Raw genomic sequence first — 25,955 nt, 5'->3', positions numbered from 1 at the left:
AGATGTATGTGGGACAGCAATGTGGCAGTCTTTGCAATCATTGCTTTGTAGGCAAGAGCTCCAGGAGACAGGCAGAAAAACCCACTGATATCTAATCAGAGCCCTTTGGCTCTCCTGTCTGTGCCAGATCAAAGTGGCCCAGAGGAGTGAGAGGGGAGGCCTGACGAGATCAGACTGTCGCTTCTGATCGGTTCTGATTGCGTTTCAGGACACTCGGCTCTGCTCCGCAGCAGCCAGAATTTCAAATGGCTTTTTCAGTTCAGTGATATGATAGCTTGCCATTTCAAAATAAAGCGGAGTTGGATTTCACCAAGCTTTTAAAATCCGTCTAATGAGCAAGTGACCTGCACTGGAACAGGGAGGGGTGACACCAAATTAAAACCAACTTAAGAAATGTGAACCACTTCAAACAGACACAAATAATAATAATTATAATACTAATTGCTTACACTTATATAGCGCTTTTCTGGACACTCCACTCAAAGCGCTTAACAGGTAATGGGGACTCTCCTCCACCAGCACCAGTGTGCAGCCCCACCTGGATGATGCGACGGCAGCCATAGTGCGCCAGAACGCTCACCACACACCAGCTCTCAGTGGGGAGGAGAGCAGAGTGGTGAAGCCAATCCCGAGTAAAACTCTAAAGGCTGACGTATCAAAAGTCTGGATCCATCAGCTTAGCATCCAGTTCCTGTGATTAAATCATCAAAATGATTTGATTTTCTATCCTTCTTGTCACTTCAGTATTTAACATTTTCAGTAATCAGCATGTGTCATATACATACCTGCCTAAGGTCCTTCAAGGTGAAGCTGGATAAAGTCCTTGGACTAGCAGCAACCTAGCAACTGAACAAATGGCACAAAAGGCCCCCCCTTGTCTGTAACCCTCTGATATTGTTAAACATACAGGAATGAATTGAATTGTCACCTCACTGCTCTCCGGTGTACTGAAAAGGATATTAGATTTCATTATTTCAGTTCAGAACAGAGAATGAGAAAGAGAAGACAGCCACAGAGATTTTAAATTATAGATTTTATATAAAAAAACAAAACAAAAACAAATAAATTAGATATGTTTACAAGATTATTTAGAAGCCTCAAAGTTATAAGAACATGGTGAATTGTTACACTTCTGTAGGACACCATTCCAAATTCAGAATCCAGATTATAGTATATAATTCAGATTATATTTAATTGTTTTTCCCAGCATTCTTTTTCAGTCTATTTCATTTAATTGGAGCCCATGCCTTTGTTTAGTGGCTTCAGGTAACTACACTTTTGCAATGGATTTTGTGTAACCAGTATAAGATAAGGCTGAACTGTAATGTTGCTGCACGCAATGCTGTAATGTCACCATTATATAAATCCATTTCTTGTTAAAAGGGACTCCGTTCCCATTCTTTCCCTTTGGTGAATGATAACAGCCGTTTGCACTACCATTTGCATCAGACTCTGCTTGTTGTCCAAGGCCAAGCTACCAGCAAGACGTGTCCTGGCCAGTTGTTTTGTAAGAGCTGTATTATGCCTTTATATCAGGACTGCTCATTTTAATGTCAGGGCTCTTGCATAAGGTGCAGAAGAATTTAAATTCTGTGTAGCGGATAGACATTATACTGCATTGCATGCACCTCTTGGGTTTGGACATAAACATTCATGTGGTTTTGCCCATCAACATTGCAACTGCTTATACCCCAAGAATAAAAATGGCAGTAATGGATCAACCTGGGCAAATTATTTCAAATACTCCTTTTGCAGGAACACACAGGACTCTTATCTCCTGCAGGGGAAACTCCACAGTCCCTGGAGAAATTTAAACAGCTCTGAAAAGAAGGGCATTAGCATTTGTATATTAAAAAATGTGACTGAATAATGAGAGGCAGCAGGGGTCATTTCCATAATAAGGCCAGTTCATTTGCACACAAGCGCAGGCAGAGCCTAAATCATTGGGTTTTGCTGTCACGCCCATTAAAGCTCCAAAGAACCCATTGTCCCAGTGGCCTTTGCCTCTAGAATACTGACTGTACAGGGTAAAAGATTATAGAAAACAAAGGGAGGATTCCATTTTTAAAACAGAATCAAGCAGGTTTTTAGATCAATTCAAACTTTTTTCATAAAGTACCTAATTTCTTTCTCTGAAAGATGTCCAGTGTGGAGCTGAGAATTTCTAAAAGGCAACTTTAAGACAATACTGCACCAAGATCCTACACATATTGTTCTCGCATTGCATATAGTACCACTGAAAAGTTTGAGTTCTTTATTGCTTTTGATACATCTTACATTAAAAATGTTTCTTAAAAAAAGTTTACTGAAATATCTGCTGGTAAATGCATGGCATTTTCTAAATGCACAGAAAAAAAATCTTCCAGAACTATAATCCACAGTCAAAATTACACTTGAATCTCCGAACCTTAAAACACTTCATTTCTCATTGTAATCAACAAAAAAATAATTTATAAAAAAGGTGGAAAAAGGTTTTCTTTTTTTATATGTACATAAAAAATATTTTAATATTCAATATATTCACATGGAGTTAGAAATTCAGGCACTTTGTTCCCACTATAGCGACATAAAATAATATCCTGAGATTTAAGATTTTTTAAATACCAGATTGTAGAATAATCTTATATATATTTCTATATTTATATTTCACAATGCTATCATCTTCTGTTCATTATATCAAAATAGATTTTCTCTTTTTCATCTTCTACATGATTCTGTTTCTGGTGACACTGCTGCCTTGATCTTTCAAGACTGGTTTTCCAGGTGTTGCCTGTAATATTGGCTTAAAGTGTGTGTGTTTGTGTTGTTTCGTAGGGAGATGCTCTCTCTCGCTCCAGAGGTGTACTTTCAGACGCACTGCAGGAAATACTCTGGGATTAGATTCTTCCCTACAGTAAAACACGTAATCCCAGAAATCCCTATGCCAGTCAGAATCACAACACCTTCAAATCCTACTGGACTTGTGGGAATGGTGGAAATGGCAGAACTGGGAATAGCAGCCCAGGATATGCTCTTCTATCACAGACGAGAGTGAGCCTCTCACATAATCACGTTTTCGTGTTAAACATCCCTTGTGTATGTACTTGCTAATTGTTTTTGCTTTGGCATCACTGTGAGTCAACAGACAGGCCAACAAAGCCCTTTCAATATGAAAAGTACCTGAAAATGAAAGGCGGCTACTTCGACAGCTGCATCTCTGTGTCGATGATAGGAAAGGCTTTCGAGGCTGCAAACTCAGAAGTCACTCTGTTTCGCTTTTCAAGAAAACGTCTCACGCAATGCCCAGAATACCCAAATGGCTATGGCAGATTTCATTTGGAGTAAAAAAAACAGACAGCTTTCAGGTCCTTATCCTGGAGTGGACATCATGGTAACCAAGGAGACAGGGGTCGGTGGACAAGGCATCGTGGGTAAAAACGGAGTCGTTGTCCGACGAACAAGTACTAGAGGCATCTTCACACGACGGAGAGTATTGCTCAAAAGGTGTCGACAGGTCCAGGTACTAGATGAAAGAGGAATCCTGTTTTAGTACAGTATCACGGAAATGACCACCAAAATGTTGTTGTTTTTTTGCACCAGGTTTCGCAACTTCAGCAACCCCGGCCACAGTGCTGAGGCTTGCTTGCTCTATTCTTGTGTACAATGCCACACAGTGCAGCTAGGGCAAAACTAAGTTTAGGAATAGGCCGCCCCGCAATGGGCTCTTTCCACTCATGGGTTGTGTGGTCAACACTCACCTCATCGGAGACAGAGAGCAGAATGCGGTCCAGCTCCTCCACCAGCTGTTTGAAGGTGGGTCTCTGCGTGGGCACCGCGTGCCAGCACTCCCTCATCAGCATGTACCTGGAACCAGAACGGACGTCACCATCTGCACACGTACACGCCGACAGGAAACCAGCAGCAAAAACACGGGAGGCCGCAGGCTACAAATTCTACCCGCCACCCTGGTATTGCAATTTATTTTATTTTTCCCCCCAATAAGGAAATTCCACACAATTTTAGAAAGCTATTGGAAAAATCCCTTACTGGCAAGTTGGAATGTGTCTCATTGGTTCTGCAACATTAGGAATCTGTCGGCTCTGTTTCAGGGTGAAGTAAACCTGGAGAATGTTGGGATGCGTGTGTGCGTGTGTGTGTGTGTGTGTGTGTGTGTGTGTGTGTGTGTGTGTGTGTGTGTGTGTGTGTGTTATAAAGATAAAAGAAAAGCAAACCAGCTGGTTCAGAACCTTTTCTGGTTTCTTGAGTCTCCAGTCACTGTGACTCATGGTGTTTGTTCTTTCCTTTGACAAGGCGCCCTGTTGCAGTGAGCGCCATGCCTTTTCTCTCCGGATATGTGCTCTCGTACTCACAGTTCGTGGGTGCAGTTGGACGGCTTATCCATTCGGTGACCCTCTTTCAGCAGCTTAAACAGCTCCTCCACGGGGATTCCTGGGTAGGGCGACCCGCCGAGAGTGAAGATCTCCCACATCAGCACCCCGAACGACCACCTGCAGGCAGCGCGAGAGTGGAAATGAGGACCGCCCACTCGCCCACTGAGCCCTGAGCCAGGCAAGACGGCTTGCTTTAAACACTGCAGTGTTCAAACGAGCTACCCTTGTGCAGGGATGAGAGAAGGAAATCACAGCAACAAGCACAAAACTGAGAAAACTCGAGACACGTAGGGCCTTATGCAGATGCTCACATAAAAGGCGGATATTTGCACCTCAAGCACAGAAGTATCCTGGAGGATAATCGGACAATTTAAATATTTTTGGGGGCGGTGTTCACTTTCATTTATGAGGGCTCTTTTGCATGCATAAATTTCATGCCTTTCTCCCCTTCATACTGCATCACATTCTGCCTCAAATGAGGTCACCCGAGTTCTCCCCTCTGCCCCGACCAGACTAGGCCTGGTTTCCACAACAGAGCCCTGGGAGTGTGCGTGGAAGAGGCGCTCAGAGCCTGGTCTGGTCCGAGGACAGTCTGGCACATTTTCCGATGCGATTGGCTGTACTCACACGTCGCTCTGGTGTGTGTAGACCCGGTCAAACAGGGCCTCTGGCGCCATCCATTTCACCGGCAGCCGCCCCTGTAACGCAGACGAGACAGCGCGGTGAGCAGACACAGCGTTATGGAAGGCGACAGGTCCCTCAGATCCCGCCCCCCAATTATCTCCCATCAAGTGCGCCGTCAGTCACCGGCAGACACATCAAGCGTCTGTCTTTAAAACCATTAAAGCTACAAACCGACAGCGCCGCACTTGATCTGTCACAGTGTTTACACCCCAAAAAACAGAGCTTGTCTGGGGGGGGGGCTTACGTTTGTGGTCTTCTTGTAGTAGTCGATCTGGTGCACGCCCCTCGCCAGGCCGAAGTCCGCGATCTTCATGACTTTGTCCTCTGTCACCAGAACGTTCCTGGCGGCCAGGTCCCTGTGGATGCACTGCAGAGACACAAGAAGAGCGATGAACACCAGCCTCCCCTGCTCCTTCCCATGTCGAGAGACGTTCTGGGTTAACAACAGTTTTGGGCATGCTGGATTTTAGAATGCGCTGGGACTCCTTGATAAATCCAGTGTGATGAAATATTGTGAGCTTATCCTTGCAGGCTAAAGAACGGGTGCACAGTTCCTTTGCACGTGGGCTTGCAAGACTAAACATGTAGACAAGTAACTGGATACATTTAAAATACAAGAACTAATACATGGCTCTCTAGCTGAGGTGCACACAAAAGAAAGGATTTATGAACATTCGAAAGGGAAAAAAATGAAATCGCTTTTGCCTGGGTCATTGTGAAAGTACACGGCTACAGTAGCAAATGATACAATTACTCTTTGTTGACTAAGCTGGTTCGAAATATGACTTAAGTCAACATGCAGTATGTAAATTGAGCAATATTTAGCAAGACGGCTTTATATAGGTTGGCAATCGAAAGAAAAACAGAAGAATAATTGTTAAGATTGCATGAATTATATATAGTGTATTTTGGTGCCCCTTCTATATAATAGCTCATTTATACTTCATACTTAAACTGGTTTGTGGCACTGAAGCATTTCAGGCAGCTCAGCCCATAGTGGGCTGCAGAGAACCACAGAGAAGGCCTCCCTCCTGCCTCAGCTCCACACCTATTAATGGCCACGCTGACACAGACAAAACCTCTCGCCACACAAGGATCATCCTCCTAGCATCACGAGTGCTGACATGTGTGGGATTGTTGCCCCATTGTTGGCCATGGCGTCAGCCCACATAAATGAAGGCCTAGATGGGCCAAATGGCCTCCCATCCTTTGCTCTGTTCTCGTGTTCCTATGAGCGTCTGTGTCAGGCCCTCTGTGATGTCACAAAGCCGAGCTGCCGGGGACAGCTGGTGTGGTGTGGCGTGGGATACACTCCAGGGCTGCCCACAGGAACATGGCCATGACTCACGTGTTGGGAAGCCAGGTAATCCATCCCCCGTGCCACCTGGAAGGCACAGGACAGCAGGTCTTTGAAGGTGAGCTGCTCCTCTGGCACCTTGGTGACGTCAAAGGTGTAGTCCATGCCGGGGGGCCGCCGTGCTCGCAGGTACTCGCGCAGGCTGCCCTTTGAGGCGTACTCCACCAGAACGTACAGCGGGCCTGCGGGGGGAGAGGCCGGCGTTACTGCACTGGACAGGGGTCAGGGGTCAGGGGTCACAGGACAGAGAAGCAGCTCTCAGCCCCAGCCCTAGAGGACCACTGTGCTTGCTAGCTTTCATTCCTTTTACATCACTTCTGATCGTTTTAGAATATTCTGTACGATTTTGGTCTCTGTTATAGAAACAATATTGCTGCTCTGGAATCAGCGCAGAGAAGCGCCAGCAGATACATTCCAGGAGCAAAGGGCATGTCCTCCACTGACAGACTGGAAGGAAGTGTCTTGGTCTTGAACAAAGACATGAGGGGAGCTGATGCAAAGATTTAAAATCAACTGGGCACACCCAGCAGACTTCAGCATGAACGGTGAAGCACGAAGCAGAAGACATGAGTGAAAACCACACAGAAGTGCGTTTAAAAGCTGTTGTTAAAAGGGGTGCTGTCCAGAGGCCAGTGGGGGTCAAGCTGCCCAGCTATGCTGTTGGGAGCTGAGAAACGGCTGGATGAGATTATTGGATCCACAAGTCGCTAACTACCAAACAAGCTGAATGTGTGTAGCCGGTGTGTAGCCCTTCTTCTGCTCTCACTGAATCACACACATCCACTTTGATTGTTTTTTTTAGAAAAACATTTTCAAAAAGATGGGAGAGGGGTAGGAATTAACATCAACCCGGCACCAATGTCTTTGCTTTTGGACTCTCCTTGTTTAACAATCTGGAGCTCCAGTGACTGGGAGTTTCCGGTACAGTATCACTACCTATATGTCCGAACATCATTAATCAGTCACCACTAGTGTGGAAGACCTATTTAATTACTGTTATTTATGGATGCTGAGAAGAGAATGAACAAAGATCTGTTTTCTAAATGTTTTTGTCACTTCACCACTCATGATATAGGAGTGTGAGAAACCATGTACTCACCGAAAACAGTTTGGCCAAGAAGTTTGATTGTTCTAAGTAATTAAAAGCTCAGCCAGGACTAACACTGGACGGCAAAGTGGTCCTCAGGGACCAGAGACTGGGCTAAGGACCTGGAGCAGCTGAAACCAAGGCAAAGGGACCAAGAAAACTCACCATCCTGCGTACAGACCCCCAGCAGATTGATGATGTTCTTGTGCTTGTCCATCATTTTCATCATCTCCATTTCCGAGATCAGGTCGGCCAGGTCTTTGTCCGTGGCATCATCTGTTTAACAACAACAGAAATGAACTGACCTCTAACCCCCTTATCACCATGAGCTCCCCATTTCCATTGCTTGGGGTCCAAATTTGAGCAGGTTTTCTACGTCTCTTTAAATCATCCATAGCTTCCACATCCACAGGTTGTGGACAAGAGATAAAACTGTTTAGAACTTAAGGAGACACGGAAAGCTCCCTGGATTCTGGACAGTTGAGGACCAGAGTGGGAATCACACCAGGCACTGAGGTGTTGCACTCCAGCCTGTATATTTCCCTTTGGATAATTCAGCATGGAATTACCATGTTTTGCTTATTTTGCAAATACTGCACAAAATTTTAAGTACAATTCTTACAAGACACAGAATGTGGCACAAGCGCCTTGGGGCAACCTTGTTGTGAACCTTGTTGTGAAAGGCGCTATATAAAAATAAACTGAATTGAATTGACATGCAAACCGTACCCTTGAGCATCTTGACTGCTACCGTGACGACCTGGTCCGGGCTCTCCTTGCTTATCCCATAAGCCTCAGCTCTCACCACCTGCCCAAAGCAGCCCTCCCCCAGCGGCTTTCCCAGGGTCAGACTAGCAAGAAAGAGAACGGGAGACGGGGAAAGCAGCATTAGGGACCCGTGGATTCAGAGTCGCGGGAAACTAGGAGGCGAGGAGGGTATTACTGAGCTGAAAACAACCAGAAACAAGCAGACTCACTTCTCCCGCGGGAACTCCCAGTGGGGGTCGAGGGGCAGTTCAAACTCCATGACTCCGGCCAGCATTGGAGCGCAGCTAGAGGAGAGTCGAGCCACCCGCATCAGAGAGGCGCTGGATTTGCCCGACGAGTTGGACTCCACGGAATACTGGACGGACACACACACACGGCACTGGGGTTAGTATGCGGCCAGACCCCACAGAATTCCCAGCATGCAGGTTTTCACAATTCCTTTTCTTCGTCCCGTTAAGACTGCTTTTAACCGCGCTACTTCTAGCGAAGGCTCAGGAGAGAAAAGCCACAGCCTCGGACTGGAAGTGTTTTAGGACTTTCTGGCTGAAGAGCAAAGGGATTAATGTCCATTCCTCAGCTCCAAGCCTGCCTTGCTCATAGATGACTCCCTGGAAACGAGACGCAGGTAGTCTCCACATGTGAAGGACGTTGGGTACATGCCTACAGCAAACAGCTGATCATATTTCCCTGGGCAGAGAGCAATACCAGTTGGGAGCCATCTTATTTCCTGACCTCCGTATTCAGTGGTCCTGCACGTACACTTCTCCGGCAAGGCGTAACTCCTTACCTGTCTGCGCAGGGGGAACTTGGACAGTTTCTGCACGGGCAGGACGTCGAAGGGCTCCACCCCGGAGCTGGACTGCATGCGGCACAGCACCACGATCACGACGGCCATCACTAGAGCCAGGGAGCCCGAGGCGTAGACTATGATGTCCGTGTACTTGGTCTCCAGTGAATCCACTTCCTCCAGGATCTCTTCCTCTGCAAAAAAAAACCCAAGTGAACCATATTCAGTTGAAGCCTTCCATGAGGTCTTACCACTTACTACCGTTCGGTGTGCCTGTTGCAGCTGGGCTGCCTCCTGGTGAATAGCTTCAGGCTGGAGTCAACTCTTAATTCACCCTGAATGGAAACTGAGCTGTTGGAATGGGCCTGTTCTCATCACAAACCTTCATTTTCATGTTGATTCTTCTCTGGCTTAAGGAGGCATTTGATGAACAAGCATGCAAAATAATAATAAATAAATAATAAATAATAAGTCTCAGCTCCTCCTTCTCTTTTCCTTTGTCACTGGATTTTGGAAGGGAATCTGAGCTTGGAAAGCGCTGCGGGATGCTAACCCTCTTCTCCTTCCTCGCCAGGTGGGATGTGAAGGAGCTTACCTGGCAGGACGGTGAGCCAGGCAGACTGGAAGGAGAAGCCGATGGAGTTCCCAGCCAGGCAGGTGTACTCCCCGGCATCTTCCATAGTGACGTTCGGCAGATACAGGACCTCCACCTCAGACATGTTAAGGCTGCCGGTCTGCGAGGATCAAGGGGGGAAAAAAAATCCCGAATGAATAACAATTCCAAACCCTTTGTGCATTACTGAAAACAGCCAGAAAAAAATAATGCAGCACATTTTCATCAGAAATGCGTTTTTCCACCTGGCATTAGAATTCGAAAGGAAATCGCATCCCCATTGCAGCTTTGATTTCTGCCTCAAACCCAATACACATATGAAAGTGTTCAGGCCTGTGGCATCCCCAGTATGCTGTCCATGCTGCACCAGATCAAGGTCATTGTTAGCAGTGTGCATGCACTGGCATTACAATGGGTACTTCATCCAGTCATGAGAGGTTAAACTCGGCCCACAAATGTGCATGAAACCAAGCCCCCCCCCCACCAAGAAAAGTACCCTCGTACCTTCAAGACCTGCACGTAGGGAACTCCGTCCAGCCCATAGCGACTGCCGTTCTTCTCGATGTGCTTGAGCCACTGGATGTGCGGCTGAGCATCGCTGTACACCTTGCAGAAGAACTGCACGTCGCTGCCCACCACTGCTGTGGTGTTCGCTGGCAGGCCAGCCTGGAGGATGGGTCTGTGGGGGGACCGCTCTGAGAATGAAAAGAGGGGAGAGTGTAACCATCAGGGCTGCACAAAGAGGTCTAGACCTATCAGCGTGTCGTTTGCACGGCACTGCAGAAAATAAAACCGAAACAGCAGCAAGAGAGAGACAGCTGCAGTATTCATCTCATGGCCAAAGCCGTGTTAAAATAAGCAGCACAGGCGTAAGAAACTTATGTTTCTTGTACGTCAATGTTGTGCTGACTGCATGTGCTTTGGCAACACTGTAATTCATCAGTCATGCCAATGAGGCTCACTGAATTGAACAGCACTGTGTTGTGCTTCGCTCTTGTGTTAGTGCTTGTGTTATGGTGGAGCCCTGCACACAGGCAATACAGACACCCAGCCAATGACCAGCCTTCTAAGACTGTTTATTCCTTTCACAAATAAGCAGGCAACACAGTTGGCAGCAGAGTTTCATTCCTTAAGTAATTGCCACGGAACTATAAAAAGAACCATGTTAATTACAGTGACTAATCTGATCAGATAGCAAAGGCACAGAAGATAAGCGCCACTTCCCAACCAGGGCAAACAATTGCTAATTGGTTCCATTAGGGGAGTGTGTAGCCAGGCCACTATTAAAGTGCTCTGAAGTTTTTGGAAGCGTGTGTACGTGTATTAACACGCTCTATTCCCCCCACATGCGTGGAGGATAGTAGCTGACCCCATACCGGACTCAGGTCCGTCACAGGTCAGGGAGGGTAGCAGACTGTCTGTTTGGCGCTTTGCAGTATCCGGTCACAGCTGACACACACTGCTGCCTGGGTCACGTCTCCCCTGCACCAGTGTTTCTTGCCTTGTCTGTCCTTGCTCAAGCAACAATATCTTCAGACATCTCAAGCCTGGGAGCATTCCAGATCTCTCCCACCCCTGCCTCAGTGTGGTAACTGTACTGGCCCTTTCAAACGATTTTTCTTAAAACACTGAATCAAAAGGCTAACAGGAGGCAAGATTGTTTGTTAATGGTCTCCTGCTCATTGTTTTTGGATATTAGATTGTCTGTTTACCTGCCTCTAAACAGATTTTCAGGTGATGGGATTTCTTAAGCTAATGCTATTAATCACAGCTGGGAGTGTAATACTGTTTTTCCTCCAACCTTTTTAGAGACCGCTGACGAACGATAAACAAGTTATCCAATTTTCTTTGTTTTTACAAGGAAATTGCTGTGTGTTTTTATGTTTTGTCAAGCAAGATCTTAGCAAAGAGCAAAACAGACACTGTTTAAACAGGTCACAAAAGCACTTCAGACTCATTCACTGGTAATAGAATTGCTCAAGTTAGACTCAGAATAAAAGCAAGTCAACAATTAACAAATGCAACTTTAGATTAATTTTGTACACAGTGTACTCAAATAGAAATGAACTGGACAGACAACACAATGAGAATAAATTGTCTATAGACCAAGGAAATACTGATCCTGCTCAGCCTAGGAAGAAGATGGCACAGAATCAAGAGCTTCTTCCCCTTGCTCACAGGACCACTGAGCAGGGAGCAATTTTAAATGGTCAGCTATGAGGGCTGATTACTATCATGCCTAACCTGCAGGGCCATGGGATATGGGGGACACAGGAGCACCTAGCTAAAACCCACACAGGTACAGAGATAACATGCAAACTCTCGAGGCATAAACAGACACCCTGAGACTGGAAGCAAATCCAGAAACCTGGAACTGCTCCCATGCCACCTACCCATGATCAAGGTCAAAATCGTCTAAAAGAAGAAGACAACAACTTCTTGTAAGATGGCAAGATGAGTTTTGGTTTGCATGGTTTGATTATAGTTAGGTTTGCATGAGTGAGCTGGATGACAGAAGATGGACATCAGTGGAAGAAGCTGGGGATTGGGTTAAGAGGGGGTAGACCTTAGGAATACAGGTATACGGGCGAGGAGACTAACAATAACCTGGAGCCAGGAACAAAACTGCCACACTGGTCTAGTTACACACAGACCACAGCCTGGAGAAGAGACTCTTCACCGTCTGGACAGGAGAAGGAATGAGCACCGCGGCCCTTACCCAGTACATCCAGGAGGTAGCTATGACTGATGGAGCCATAGCTGTTCTCCACCACACAGGTGTAGTTCCCTCGATCCGAAGGCACGACGCTCTCCATCACCAGACTCCAGTGCTGATGGCGCAGCTAGCACAGGAAGACAGGGCATAAAATCAGATCTTCTTGCTTTTAAAGAATCAACGCCATCTCGTATCTGGTATCTGGAGTTACGATGACCATGAAGGATTTGTATTCCTCAACATCATAATTCTACAAATCTGCCCGTGGTAGTTTTCATTCGACGAACACTCTTCAAAAGAACCTTTGTCTCTCTCTTTCAAATATGGTTCGTCGCAAGGCAGTTAGGCAGTTTCGGAAAGGCTTTTTTGGGCCCAGCACTACCCCAGGCCACTGGCGACGATCCCGTCTGTGGAGGCTGCCGAGGCCAGCTGTGGGCCCGCGGCAGGGCTTGAGCAGGAGAAGAACCTGCTCTCCCGTGCCCCCCCGAAGGCAGAAGTGAGACAACCCCCTGTACCTTGATGCCCCCGATGCGGTGCTCTCCTCTGAACTCCCGCCCATTCTTCAGCCAGCGGATGGTGGGCAGGGGGCTTCCCATGGCTGGGCAGCGGAACTTGACGGTGTTTCCAGCAGGAACAGCGTACAGCTTCTTCTCCATCCGCTGCGTGTGGGTCCAGTAAGGTCCTGGAAGGGGATGGTCAAGGAGTATAATTAACGTGACACTCTGCAAAGAGCTGCACTGAAAGGCAGCATCCAGGCCCTGTTGTTACAGTTGCTGTTATGTCCTTTACAGGACATACTATTTACATATTGAGCTCCTGAAAACCACACAGGTAATAGGGCAGCAATACTGCTGCAGCCACTAAGCACAGGAGTTTCTGTCAACTATGCTAAATTCCTTTACTCCCCCTGCCCTCTGCCAGTGGCTCATATTAAGTGGCTGTTACTTGCATATTCTTCAAAGACAAAGCAGAAATTCTCCCTCACTCATGGACTAGCTCTGCTTCAGTGACCTTGTACAAACAGCAATCAGCCCTTGAAGGGAGGTAGTGTTTGAGAACGGAAGACATGAATCCCTCCTTTTGACTAAGAGTCACACTTCCCCTCCTCTCATTCCTCACCTCTGCCAGGGAGAGGCAAGGTTATCATGACTAGTTAAGTACAACACAAAGAACTGCAGACTAGGCTTCAACAGCAGTTCTGCTGTTCTGCTTCATTCAGCCACATTATCACTAAGACACACTTTATAGTACTAAGGGAGTACACATCCTGCGCACCTTTAAACAACAAAACAAAAACTCATGCAAAACAAGTCACCCTCACAGGTGTTCAAGCTGGTGGGCTACTCTATTCAATATTTTTTCTATCGCTTGAAATAACTTATTATAAGCACAAGAAATGATGGCAGACTCAAGAAAAATGCCATGTGCCGGCAGGAGTGTTTTATTTTTAAACACCGAACACACGACTGGGTATGGGTCGGACTGTGGCATTACTTTCCTCATCCGAGAAAGGGAGAAACAGTAACAAAGCTGACAAGGTGCTGGAGGACACTAGTGGACATTAAGTTTACGAGCACTCAAGGACAGAAAACAGGAGGCATGTCTGTACACACAGGAATGTGGAAGTGCAAAACCAGGCTACTGGGATCCAATGTCAAAAACCTTGATGGATTCTTGGATCAGACTCTTGGATCATTGAGCGACTAGTAGCTAAACAAGATAAATGACCTTCTCTCCTCTTGTGTTATTAGGAAGGGGCTAAGGACCTTGCTAACAACATCCACAACTGCTCTCAGTTGTGGCCTCAGTCTTATTGCAACCAGTCTCCACATCTCTCCTACCTTCAGCTTTTTTGCAAAGCGATTATCGACCCTCTCTAGTGGGATGTGAGAGAGCCACAATTTACTGACCACGTGCCAGGCACCCTATTGATAAAAAAAGCTGCTATTGTAATAATAGACATTCATCCCACCTCTGGTGTAATATGTCTGTTCTTCATCCACATCTGCCATTGTGTCTTCCAAGCCATTGTCTTCATCATCATCACCTGACTCCAGTGAGTCTGAAAGAGATAATTAGTTAAGTAAATGAATATGAATTGTGAAAATTAATCTCTTTAGTCAGCATCTGCTCATCTTGCAACCAACCCTACCCGGTGTGTGCATGTTTTTACATGCAGAATTCCATCCACTCAGTGTAGAATATATTCCCTCTTTCCATCTTTTCAAATATTTTTGAAGTTCATGAAACCACCCCCCAACATTTTAGGTTACTATAAATACTTGTAATTAATGACAGAAACAAAACATTTAATTAGATACATTCGAAGATTTGCGTAGTCGTCTCATTATTCTCAAGATGCAGGGCATGAGGAGCAACTACCGGTTGAAAGAGAGTACGCAAGTGGAAGACACAGAAAGCCTGCTCAGTCGGACCCGGGATTATTCTCTTACCCACGACGGTGATGGTGAAGTTGCGCAGAATCTCCCTCGTGCCGCGCGTCACGCACAAGTACGGGCCTGAGTCTTCGTACGTCACCTCGGAGATCTCCATGGCGTTGGCCTGAATCTGGATGCGGTCTCCATGGTGAATCCGCACGTCCCCCTTGAACCAGTGGATGCCACCTGTGTGGTTGGCGTCGCAGGTCAGCTTGAGCACGTCGCCAGGCTCCAGGAAGAAGTGCTCTGTTGTTTCGTCTTTGGAAATTCCTGGATAAAACACACACAAAAAAATTAAAGCACTAGCCCAAGACTCTCTCTCACTGTCATCTTGTAATCAAACCTCCGTCCCTCCGCGAAAAGGGGGGCCTACTTGTGTTTTCCCAAGCATGACCTTTCAACTCTTGTCTCTGTTCTTTTCATCTGGAACATGAACATTGGTCACCATGGCAACGGAGACCCTCCCTCCCTCCCCCCTTGTTTGTCCTCCTCAAGGTATTGTGGGATTGAGAGGGAGCTACACAACTAGCCTGACAAGTTGACAATGAGTGTAATGAACATGTCATAGCGTGACAGGAGCGAGGGCTTCATAACAAAAAGGGAGAAAGATTTGAAAATTATTCTGCGTTGCCTAGCGACAATATCCAGATGGCACGATGAGTGTAAAACTCAAGCTGTTAAGGCCACAGAATTTGTTCCCAGACTTTAAGCTACAAAATATGCTGCGAACAAAAAGCTTATTTTTTTGCTGCTCAGTGTCTACCGTTTGAATCTTACCTGATGAGACGCTGTTGGACATTGAGGGCACACTTGCAGAGAGAACAGGCGTCTGAGGTGGCCGTTCTGGGAAAGAAGAGAAAAAATAACTGCATCCCTGTCCTGTATTAATTTTCCCTTTGTCGCACATTTTAATCTATAACAGTTTTGAGATTAGAGAAAAAAGAGAAAGGCGTTTCATGTGTGGAAAGATTTAGCTGAATCTGGAATGCAAATGAATGTAGGGCCACAGATACAAAACAGGCCTGTTCATCTGTTCACATTCAAATAAAACAAGGTCTGCAAACCTCCCTGTCAGTGCTAAACCACAGCAGTTAGTGCCTGTGCAGGGAGAACGGCTAGAGCGCGGTCGAGGTGGTACCTGTCAGCACGGTGAGCCAGGCGGACCGCTGGGCCCGGCCAGCGGAGCTCTCTGCCACGCACACGTACTCCCCGGCGTCGGCGAGGCTGACGTTGGCCAGGCGCAGGCTGCTGCCCTTGGAGACGTTCAGGCGGTTTGGCTGCGCGGGAAAGCAACGACTCCTTGAGCAGGCGGCAAGCAGCCCCCTCCGAGGGCCGAGGACAGGCCGAGAGCACGCGGGGCCCGAATTAATGTCGCAACACATGACATGACACATTAACATCCCGCGATAACTGAATTCCTTTCCCACATCGTTGAGTGTTGTGGGCACATTAGTTTACTCGTACCCACTTTTATATTTATTATGCTTATATCTTTATTGGCTAACCTGCTGTGTATTTACAGCACGACTGATTAACTCACAACCTGGCTGGTTAATTGGTTAATTGGGAAGCAAGGATCGTTTTCATCCATGACCCTGTATTGGATAGGGTGGGTAGCCAGATGTGCTTTTCCCGAGGAAGGCCTCATTCTAAAACGTAGTGGATTCTCAGCTCATTCGGGAAGGCTGTTCTCTTTACCTTTTTGAATTTTAACAACTTAACAGAAATTGTTGCGCAGGAAGGAGAGATTTACCGTCAGAGCCCTGAGGTAGGGGAGGCCGCCAGGGGCAGAGGCACTCCCATCCTTCTCCACATGCCTGAACCACTGGACCCGTGCCCTGGCAGTCCCGGAGACCCGGCAGTGCAGCTCCACGTCGCTCCCGGCCACAACCGTGCTGTTTCCTGGGAAGCCTGGCTGCAGAACAGACCGAGAGGGCCTGGGCTCTGAAAAAGAGGGATCCGAAAACTTGCTTGGACCTTCTGTTCCCACAGACTTCAAGTTTGGCAAAAGTCTTATTTTAGGCAGCAAGAAAAAAAACAACTGGGACATCACGAAGAGTCGATGGAGAAATGTTTTTACACCTCACGCCCAGAAAAAAAGAAAGAGCATTTTCATAAAAAAACACTTCCTATGTTTTTTTTTTGTTTAATTGTAGACTGTTCGGGTTATCTTTTCGCCATTCTGTCTTGACTTGGACAAGTTAATTTACAGACAGCAGAACAGCAGCCAGAGAAGAATACAAAGTGAACACCCTCATTTGTTTTCTTGTTTTGTGTTTAAAGCTGACAGCTGACGCTTCATCATATCACACTAAACTCCCCACTTGTGTCACCATCTTCCAAGGTGTCGAGAGGAACTGCTCAAGGTGCTGTATAAACAGTAATTAAACATAGAGCTCTCTGGCTTCCCTGGGGTGGTCTGTGGAAGGGAGGTGTGATACATTAGAAATGAACTCCTGCCCCTCCCTGCGTGACAACTCTGTCAGCCACCCAAAGTGCAGAAGAAGCACCCCTCCCTGCCTCCCCCACCCAACCCGGACTGCTGCACATAAATGCTCTAATGAACTTGTCAGCCCCCAGACTGGACTCTGACCCGCCTCTGACCTGGGGGATGGGGGTGGCCAGTGATGAGGAGACTAAGTGCTCAGTCACACTACAGACCCTGAAGGGCAAACTGGCAAAGGGCTTTCTTGCAGGAAAAACAAAACCCCCGACTTGTTCAGGATTCATGAAAATGGGCAAGTTGAAACACAGCGAAAGATGTATTTCAGCATATTCGACGCTATATCAGCCCAATTGGAAGAGGCACAAGTGATGTTGGAGGGCTGAGGAATTCATTAAAAGAGCATGTCAATAAAAACTACTGGCTCTGAAATTATTTTGCGGCCTTGTTTTAGTAAGTTTTAAAGTCTGTTTCCCTATCTTACAAAAAACAGATGCTATCAGGGTTGGACTGCTTCTGTATTTCAGGCCACCTCCCCTTAAGAAACCAGAAGACTTAAAATATCATGTTGACAGATTAGATCGTCCGGGATTTTTTCTTCAATAAAACTCTCACGTTCTATATCTGACAAGACACCAAAAGAACATCAACCAGTCAAGAGCACAACCCAAACTACTTTTTGAAGACATCACTGTAATTAATGAAGCGAGAAAAGGGAGCCCTAGAGGAAGACTAAAAATAATTGAACTTTTTGGTGAGTGTTAAGCAAGAGCTGAAGATTATTCATTAATTTAACCATTCCTCAATTGATTGAAAACAGGGTTTCCCCCCCTGCTGGGCAATGTTTCAAAGTGTGCGGCAAGGAAAATCATGTAAAATGTAAGTTTCCTGGATGTCATCCCAGGGGAAAACAATTCTTCTCATAACTGCACCAACACTCCTCCCTCTCCCTCTGGAACAGAACTTTCATGGTAGCTTTGCTGGAGAAATATGACCGTTATTAAATTGCTTTAATTTCTCCTGGCAGGTGCTCAATAGAGCATTGTTCTCCCTTTCAGCTCCCGTTCCTGGAGTCAACTTGCAGGCTCAGGTGGAAGAAGAATCCAGACCAGAAATTCAGGAGGAACAGATCGTTTCAGGACCCACGCTGGGCTGCATCTGTCGACTCCCGTGTGGAGTCTCTGCTTCAATGTCGGTCATGCAAGTCACGAAGCTGAGCCTTCACGGTTTGACATCACCATTCTCAGGTACAGTGTTTTTAGCAAAAAAAAGAATGCACCTTCTATTGAGTGCATGCTTCAACTGAAGCTACATTGTCGCAGTAGAGGAACACCTTAGTTGAGCATCAGGTCGGATTGAGAAAATAATAAATGTAAAGATAGCCCAGCTGTCTAAAGCTCGGAGAGTTAAGCACAAGTGTTTTGGTTAAAAGTTGAAACTATGTGGAATTGCACTTAAAACCAAGAACAGGAGACACTTCTTTGCTCAAAGGCATAGAACAAGCAGTCATGATTGGTGACTTCTTTCAAGAAATGGCCGAAGATCCTCGGATTAGCTACTAACTACCAAACGGGCTAGAAAGGGCTTCTTGTCTTTTGTCAACTTTCTTACATTCTGAGAGATAACGTGCGCTTTCCGTGTCACTGAAACAATCCTGCAGACTGGACCGCTCGCTTCCAGCCACAGCTGAAATACTCAAACAGGCAGCTCGTACAGTATCAGCACTCATCCCATCCAGCACTGGCAACAGGCCAGACAAATTTATACTTCCGTGCCTGGGGCTCTTTGGCGGGGATTGAGAAACTCCGTTAACAGTGCTAAACACAGGCAGATTTTTTTTAATTCCAAAAAGCGTACACCACTACTTTGTTTAGAGCCCACCCCACTACCATGTGCTGTAAACGCTGTTTCAGAAAGGGAAAGACAGCACGGACCGCTTCCAGAATCGAGACAACAAAAGCCTGTTTCGTTTGCCAACGGCCCCGAGACCTCGAATCCCATTAACTGAGCCTGTCGCTTTACAACGGAACACACATGAGAAATCGCCACGCGGTGTTCAGGCTGTAGTTTTTCACTTCAGTATCTGTTCTGTAACTTAGCATAACTTGGTTCTCTAAAAGCAAGAAAGACACCTTACTTTTCCTGTTGTGCTTTTTCCTGAGCTCGGTGAACAGTACTTTAAAGAGCTATCAGTCGCCGCTTTGGATGAGAGCTACATCAGATCAGATCACTTTATTAGCCCTATACAATTTCTTGCATTAGGAATTCATCTTTTCACATACCCCAGCTTGCTCTCCATGAGACACAGACGGGGAGAGAAGCTGAGGGTCAGAGCGCAGGGTCAGCCATTGTACAGCGCCCCTGGAGCAGCTGGGGTTAAGGGCCTTGCTGAGGGGCCCAATGGTGTAGGATTCCTCAGCCGGCCACAGGATTTGAACCGGTAACCTTCCAGCCACAGGCACAGATCCTGAGCCACAGAGCCACCGCTCCGCCCAAGTGTCAGAGGGAATTAAGAGTGTAGCAGGGGCAATACTCGACAGGTGACCCTGCCAGAACAGGTCCCTCCAGCTGCTGAGAGAACTGCCTATGCTCACAGCCAGCACAGACTATATATCCCTCATCCCTTCAGAACTGACTGGCAAGGCATCTTGGTGACATGGTTATTCACAAAATCTTGTTAGTGATCTCCCAGAGCCGTGATCCTTACTCCTGGGTTAGACAGACAGCCCACACCTCAGTCTACAGGCTACTAGAGACTCACACACCCAGAGAAGGTTCCACAGCTGAACCTTCGTGTTTCTTTTCTATGCTTTTCCAGCAGGGAATAAACCTTTACTTGTTCCTTTACTAAAAACTCAACAGTAGCTATGAAGCTGAACAGTTCTGTGGAAACAGTAAGACAGCTAATCCAGTTAATAACCGATGCAGTTAGGTCATCAGAGAGCTCAGCTCCGACTCTGACTGAGAGTGATGACCAGAATTGTACAGCATCCAGCCAGTCCGGCCCTTGACCAGGAGGACAGACCCCGCCGGACCACAGCCCACCTCCACCGGCCTCGCGATACCGCGGCAGTCGAGGGCAGCCTACCGTTCATCCGACTGTCTTCCAGAGCCAGCGGCTTAGCCAACACGGCTTCACACATCCCGAAGAGGACAAAGCACAGCCGGGAGAAGGGGCTCATCTTGCTGAGCTGTTGTCAGAATGTCTTCTATATAAAGGTGGCGGGAGGAAGTCGGGGTGGGGGGGGGGGTTAGTCTTGCAGCCCTCAACCGGCTTTAGACGCTGTTTCCTGACATCGGCAGGCTCAGTTCGCACCCCCACGGCCTGAAACCTGAAGCAAAAACAATAATCACGTTAATTATAAACGGGCTTGAAAATCCGAACATCCGATTTCCAAGTTTGTCTTGGCAAGAGTGCAAGGGAAACATTTTAGGCATGCTTTAACACAAAACAGATTTATTATTTTGTTTTTAAAAAAGCAGACATTTATAAACAAAGACTTCACGCACAGTTGTATTTGACCACAAATACCCCGACTCTCCCAGGTCACGATTACACATTTTTCTGTATTGCAGGAGGTCATAAATTACTCAAGATGTAACAACTGCAATGTGCTGTTTATGAGTAAGGAAAGATGTGCTGGAATAGTCTAAGCAATGCCAGGCTCTTCAAGGATAATGCTTCAGCTTAAACACTTCTGATTGTGCTGAATTTGTCCTTGTGATTCCCTGACCATGAGGCCATACCTGCAAACAGCAGACAATGGCTCCTTTCAAGCAGTATTTCTGAAAGCACAGAAGTAGGTCTCGCAGTTGTGATGGTTGAGATCACTGCCTTTCCGCGAGAAAGATACCAGCACCCTTCTGGTCTCCTCTCTGCCTCCGCTTACGGCAGCCCCCCGAATTGAGCTTGTGGCAGAGCAGAGCTTTGGCTTCTTGAAAAGTTCTCATGAATAAAACTGCCCTGTTATATGCAGGCAGCCAGAGACAGGACAGCTGACTGACGTTCTCCGACATTTAGTTTCACTTACGATCAGCCACTATGGAGAAAACACGTCTTTTCTGGAGTATTTTCCTGTGTAAGAAATTCACTCCAAACATGCTCCAGGAAAGAGCTGCTCCTAATGGCCATTTCTCCAGAGAAACTGTAAGTTTCTAAACTAAGTTTCTCACCTAAAACACACCCCAACACCAAACAGACTGCACACTGTTGATGTTTAATGAAAGAAAACACTGTGAGAGACAGTCCGTGCATTGTGGCGTACGGCCGATCATCATTGGCAGCATATTCTCGTTACTGTGCACTTACGACTTATGTACTATATAAATAATGTAACCACACACCTCTAAAATCACGATTCACAGGGGGGGAAAAAACACAGATTAACGCCCATTTATTCCGAAATCTATGCTTTCTCTCGCATTTTGCTAACTGCAAGTCGTGTCGCGTGTTGCGTGGAAAATAAATGCCCTTAAACACCGCCGAAGAACACTTTCGCCTCAAGTGTGCTTTGTACAGTTCACAGCGTACAGACCCTTCGGGACAGCCCAGAGAAGGCCACGGCCAGCGCCTTTCCGATCTTATCAAGGGAACACGACCAGGCTCGGTTCACTTGTCGCAACTGCCATCTGTCTCACGTCTGTCCCACCCCGCCCTGCCATCACAGCGCGCAGAAAGGGGCTGTTTCCACCAGTACAGTTGACTGTCGCTCCCTTTCACCAGCCGAGGGCTCGGAGGGGAGCCCGAGAGCCGTTGCCACGGCGACCCGGGCTTGGAAAGATGGGGATGGGATTTTTTCTTTAATCCAAGGAGTACCAAGTAAACAGCGTTAAAAGTGCGGGGGCAGACCCGGCGATTAGCGCAGAAGCGGGCGGTGTGACTTGTTCCAGCTACTTGGCCATCGCGTGTTTCGATAAAATTATGCGACTTTTGGGGAGGGAAAAACAATGGTTTAAAATCAGAATTCGTGTCATTTTCGCCTCATTTCATTCAATGCCTTTAAGGGTGTCTCATCGTCTATGGCCCTGATATCGGGATATTGTATTTCAACACTTCAACCCATCGCTTTACGCTCACATTCACCCTTACACTAGCCGAGACCTACATGTAGCTCGCAGTAATAAAAAACACCATAACCTCAACAAAGGTTTATTCTTTTTTTTTTTAAAAAAAATAATTTTTAGGCGTGCCAAGGCAGCTGAAGTAAACCAATTTAAAAAATGGTGATTCCACACTTCACGTGTCTCGGATCTACAAGAGAGAAAAACGCAAGCGACCGGAGCCCAACTCTACAGTACGTGACTCGATGGTCAAGGTAACACACAGTTTTGTACCAATAGCCCAGGCTAAATTTAGCAGCCCCCCCTCGGTGACTCTGCATCCACCGTAAATCAAAGGCAGGGGTCCTTTTAGCTGTGTTCCTTTCCAACTTGTATCTTTGGTTAAATTTTAACTACCGCGCAAACACTGGATACCGAGTCCACTGCCTTTTTAAGTCACGCCGGCTGGCGATTTTAGAACTGGCCTCGTACCGACTACCCTGTTGGGTGTTTATTTCAATTTAACTCGTCCTATTTATTTATTTTTTTCAAATCAACTCAGGTATTCGTTTTCATTTTTACAGCGAATTACTCTTGGACATAAAGGGGACAGGCGCAACGTTTGTTTCCTATAGCTCGAGTACTTGATTCATCCAACTACGGGACACGCACCCGTCTAAGGAAAATGACTTTTTTTTCCCCCCACCTCACTTCTGTTTTTAGAAACAACTGACGAGACAGAGAGGCAGAGATGTCCAGAGAGGTCTGTAAGCACCGGAGTCTAGAGAGGCTACAGCTGCGGTGTCACCGGTCTGTGGAATTTGGTTGAAACTCCAAAATTAGCCGGAGCACTTGAAACTTCGCTCCAAACTGCCGAGGAAACCTATAATTAAACACCAGCCCTTCTGCAACACAACTAGAGCCCCCACGGGCCGCGTAACCGGTCGGGGAGACGCTTACTTGCGAACGCAAACCCAGTCGTCATTCTCAAAAACGAGAATTAAAAACACAGCGAAGAGGCATCTCGCTCAAAGCCGTGTAATAAACATCCCTCATCACGAAATAAAGTCCTAATTTTGTTTCAGAGCTCATGTTTCACGGAAAGGTGGGGATGGTTTAAGATTTGTAATTACCTTGCCTCGGTATCTTGGGTTGTTGGCGTATCCGCGAATCGATGAGTCAATAATTCGATAAATCACAATTCCAAGACATCGGGGAGATGGATCCCCATTTAGGACTTGGGTCCCGAGTTCTGCGGCCTCACCCGAGCTTCGGGTACTCCGTGTTCCTCCTCCGGGAGCAAATAGCTGCACAGATTTATCCCCAAACTCTACGGTTTAGCTTCTGAAATTGCAAGTCCTCGGAGGCACTGACACCCTGGTACTGAGTGCAAAGTCCGAAACAAGTCCAGCGTCCTGGCTGTGTTTTCTCCAGACCGAAATAATTTTTAAAAAACTGACTCCTTGTAGGTTGAAGCAAAAAAAAAAAGAACAACAACTTACAAAACACGCAAATTCAGGAGTCAAAAGCCCCAGCAAAAAAACATAGCAAAATCCATTACAAACAACAAATCCCCAAACAACATTTCCTCCTGCCCTTCTCCGGGATTCTGATCGCCGAGCTGTCTCGTCGCTTGTCTTCCGCGGCTTCGCTGAAAGGTGTTGAACGTGTAGGCTTTCTGTTTTTCACCCCTGCTGCAAGACTTGGGACGTAAATAATTTAAAAAAACGACATCGACTGCAGCGACGCAGCAGATGCGGGGTCTGTGCACCGCTCTGCTCGGTATCTCTTCACTAATGGCTCGTCCGGGAGGAAGCCAGAAGGTTCAGGGTTCTCAATTAGCGACTCTCCGGTTACAGCGCAAAGCCGCTCCGAGCATTTTACTACTGATAGCAGCTCCGGGCAGTGTAAGCACAAGGCTCGCAACAATAGACTTAAAGGAGAATGAGAAAGAGGAGGGGGGGATGACTCTGTTACCCTCCCCCCGAAATAATTCCCTCACAGACCCCCCCTCGCAGCATCCAAGCGCCAAATCCAAACTAAGATGTGCTGTGTGCACAACGACTCCCATTCACTCGTCCGTTTTTAAAGCGGATCTTCGGAATGTAGTTGAGAAATGTATTACCCCTTTTTTTGTAATGAAAGCCAGAATACAATAGTTGCTTTTTTTTTTCTGAGCGACGGTAACTTTGGAAATGAAGGCCGAACGGAACAACAGCCCGGCTGCAATTTAGAAAACACAAATGTTGGCAAAAATGCATTTATTTTCTAACTGAAAGGGAGAGAAACAGCGTTGTGTCGGATATTCTATAAAATGACGGTAGCACCCGAGACCACAATGGTTAATATTCGTTTTTTTTCAAACATTTAAGTGTGCGTTTGTAGTCTTAAAATAGTTCTGTGCCTTTTTTTTCTCATACCTGTACAAGCAGTTCATGTGTTGTATGTATACTGTATACAATTCACTAAAGCATGCTTGACACTTATAGCACCCATCATAGGCAATTGTCCTACCCCTAAACGTCACTATTGTGGACATCCCTGCATTTTATGCAGTGTATGTAGTATTTATTTTAAAACGTTATATTATCGGTTAATTTCTCCGTTATTGTGGAGAATGGGTTTACAAAAAAAAATCCCCATTAGCAGATTTTTGCAGAACCCGGAGTAGGTCAAAGCGAAGTCCGTCAAACCGATCGGAAGCTTCTTTTATCGGTAACTTCAGACTTATAAAGCGATGAAGTGCTGAATCTGAAGTTTCGTGTATGCGTCACGCCTACAGGCCGTTACCGGTATTCCACACACACAGAGCTCGTCGTTTTCGGTATTTCGTCACTGTTTAACTTTTAAGTTAAATTCGTAAGCAACATACAGCAGTACAAAGTGCCGCACTGACGTCATTATTGACCGTCGAAAATGTTATTCTACACGGATAATCTCTTTCGTGCTCATTTCCGAGCAATCCATTCTTTTAGAAAATCAAATTCTAGATGGGTGGTGTTTAATTTATTTCAATGTCGTATCTTTATCGTTGTATCTGATGGATTTCAATTTTTTATTTCATTTGAAACAAAAAACACTATAGGTTTATTTTTTTTATATTTATTTATATTTGTATTGCCAGTCTCGTAGAAGTCATTCCTATTACAAAAACCCTAGATAACAGATTAAGTTTCCAACCAGTTGGGCAGTACACAACATCAATAACCTTGCAATTCTTCCAGGCTCTCTAAGGAAGTACAGTATACTGCACGTTGTCTTGGGAATTAAACTGTTTCTAAGTCAGATTCAGGGAGAGGTCCTGTTGTCTGTGCTATACTGAAAGACTACTTTACTTACAGCAGGACTCATCCACTTTTTGCTTTAGCCAAAAATACACTAGAACTGTCCTATGTGATACACAGCACACAGCAAGATGTGACTGACAGTGAAATGAAATACAAAATAAAAGTAAGAAATTCTTAGGATCTCCAGGGTTAGCCTATGAGAAGACTTGAGCATTTTTACTCTTTATTTTTGACTGTCACCTCTCCCTCAGTCACTTTGTTTTTAGATTAACAGACCAATGAATACACAACCTTTACCTTGAGCAAATACACACGACTGTTTGATCCTGTCAGACATTCACACACAAACTCACAACGACTCTCTT

At 46.2% G+C, this 25,955-nt stretch overlaps 1 protein-coding gene across 1 annotated transcript; it reads right to left on the bottom strand.

Moving 5' to 3' along the window:
* Positions 1–1,018: 1,018 nt before the first annotated feature.
* On the bottom strand, positions 1,019–24,211 carry fgfr4 (fibroblast growth factor receptor 4). Its single transcript, XM_088932599.1, has 21 exons — positions 23,437–24,211; positions 20,352–20,595; positions 16,574–16,764; positions 15,959–16,097; positions 15,598–15,663; positions 14,836–15,090; positions 14,355–14,444; positions 12,898–13,064; positions 12,386–12,509; positions 10,171–10,361; positions 9,649–9,787; positions 9,054–9,247; positions 8,476–8,621; positions 8,228–8,349; positions 7,664–7,774; positions 6,403–6,593; positions 5,299–5,421; positions 4,998–5,068; positions 4,350–4,487; positions 3,738–3,843; positions 1,019–3,502 (listed from the first exon to the last, which is right to left on the bottom strand). The coding sequence occupies exons 2-21, from the start codon at positions 20,443–20,445 to the stop codon at positions 3,341–3,343; spliced, it is 2,820 nt and encodes a 939-aa protein (XP_088788725.1). The 5' UTR covers positions 20,446–20,595; positions 23,437–24,211; the 3' UTR covers positions 1,019–3,340.
* Between the last annotated feature and the right edge of the window lie 1,744 nt (positions 24,212–25,955).

The sequence above is a fragment of the Atractosteus spatula genome, chromosome 14 (assembly GCF_055471065.1).
Source record: "Atractosteus spatula isolate fAtrSpa1 chromosome 14, fAtrSpa1.hap1, whole genome shotgun sequence".
NCBI lineage: Eukaryota > Metazoa > Chordata > Actinopteri > Semionotiformes > Lepisosteidae > Atractosteus > Atractosteus spatula.
The sequence above is the reverse complement of the archived record's forward strand: the minus strand, read 5'-3'. Positions and strand labels throughout refer to the sequence as shown.

What these genes read in the sequence shown, in the direction of transcription:
- fgfr4 (XM_088932599.1), bottom strand. Translation starts at nt 20,445, where the DNA reads ATGAGCCCCTTCTCCCGGCTGTGCTTTGTCCTCTTCGGGATGTGTGAA. An exon ending in GGGGGTCTGTACGCAGGATG is followed by an intron (nt 6,594 to 7,663) that starts GTGAGTTTTCTT and finishes CTCCCCCCGCAG; the next exon opens with GCCCGCTGTACGTTCTGGTG. An exon ending in TGCTCTCTGTCTCCGATGAG is followed by an intron (nt 3,503 to 3,737) that starts GTGAGTGTTGAC and finishes TCTTTCATCTAG; the next exon opens with TACCTGGACCTGTCGACACC.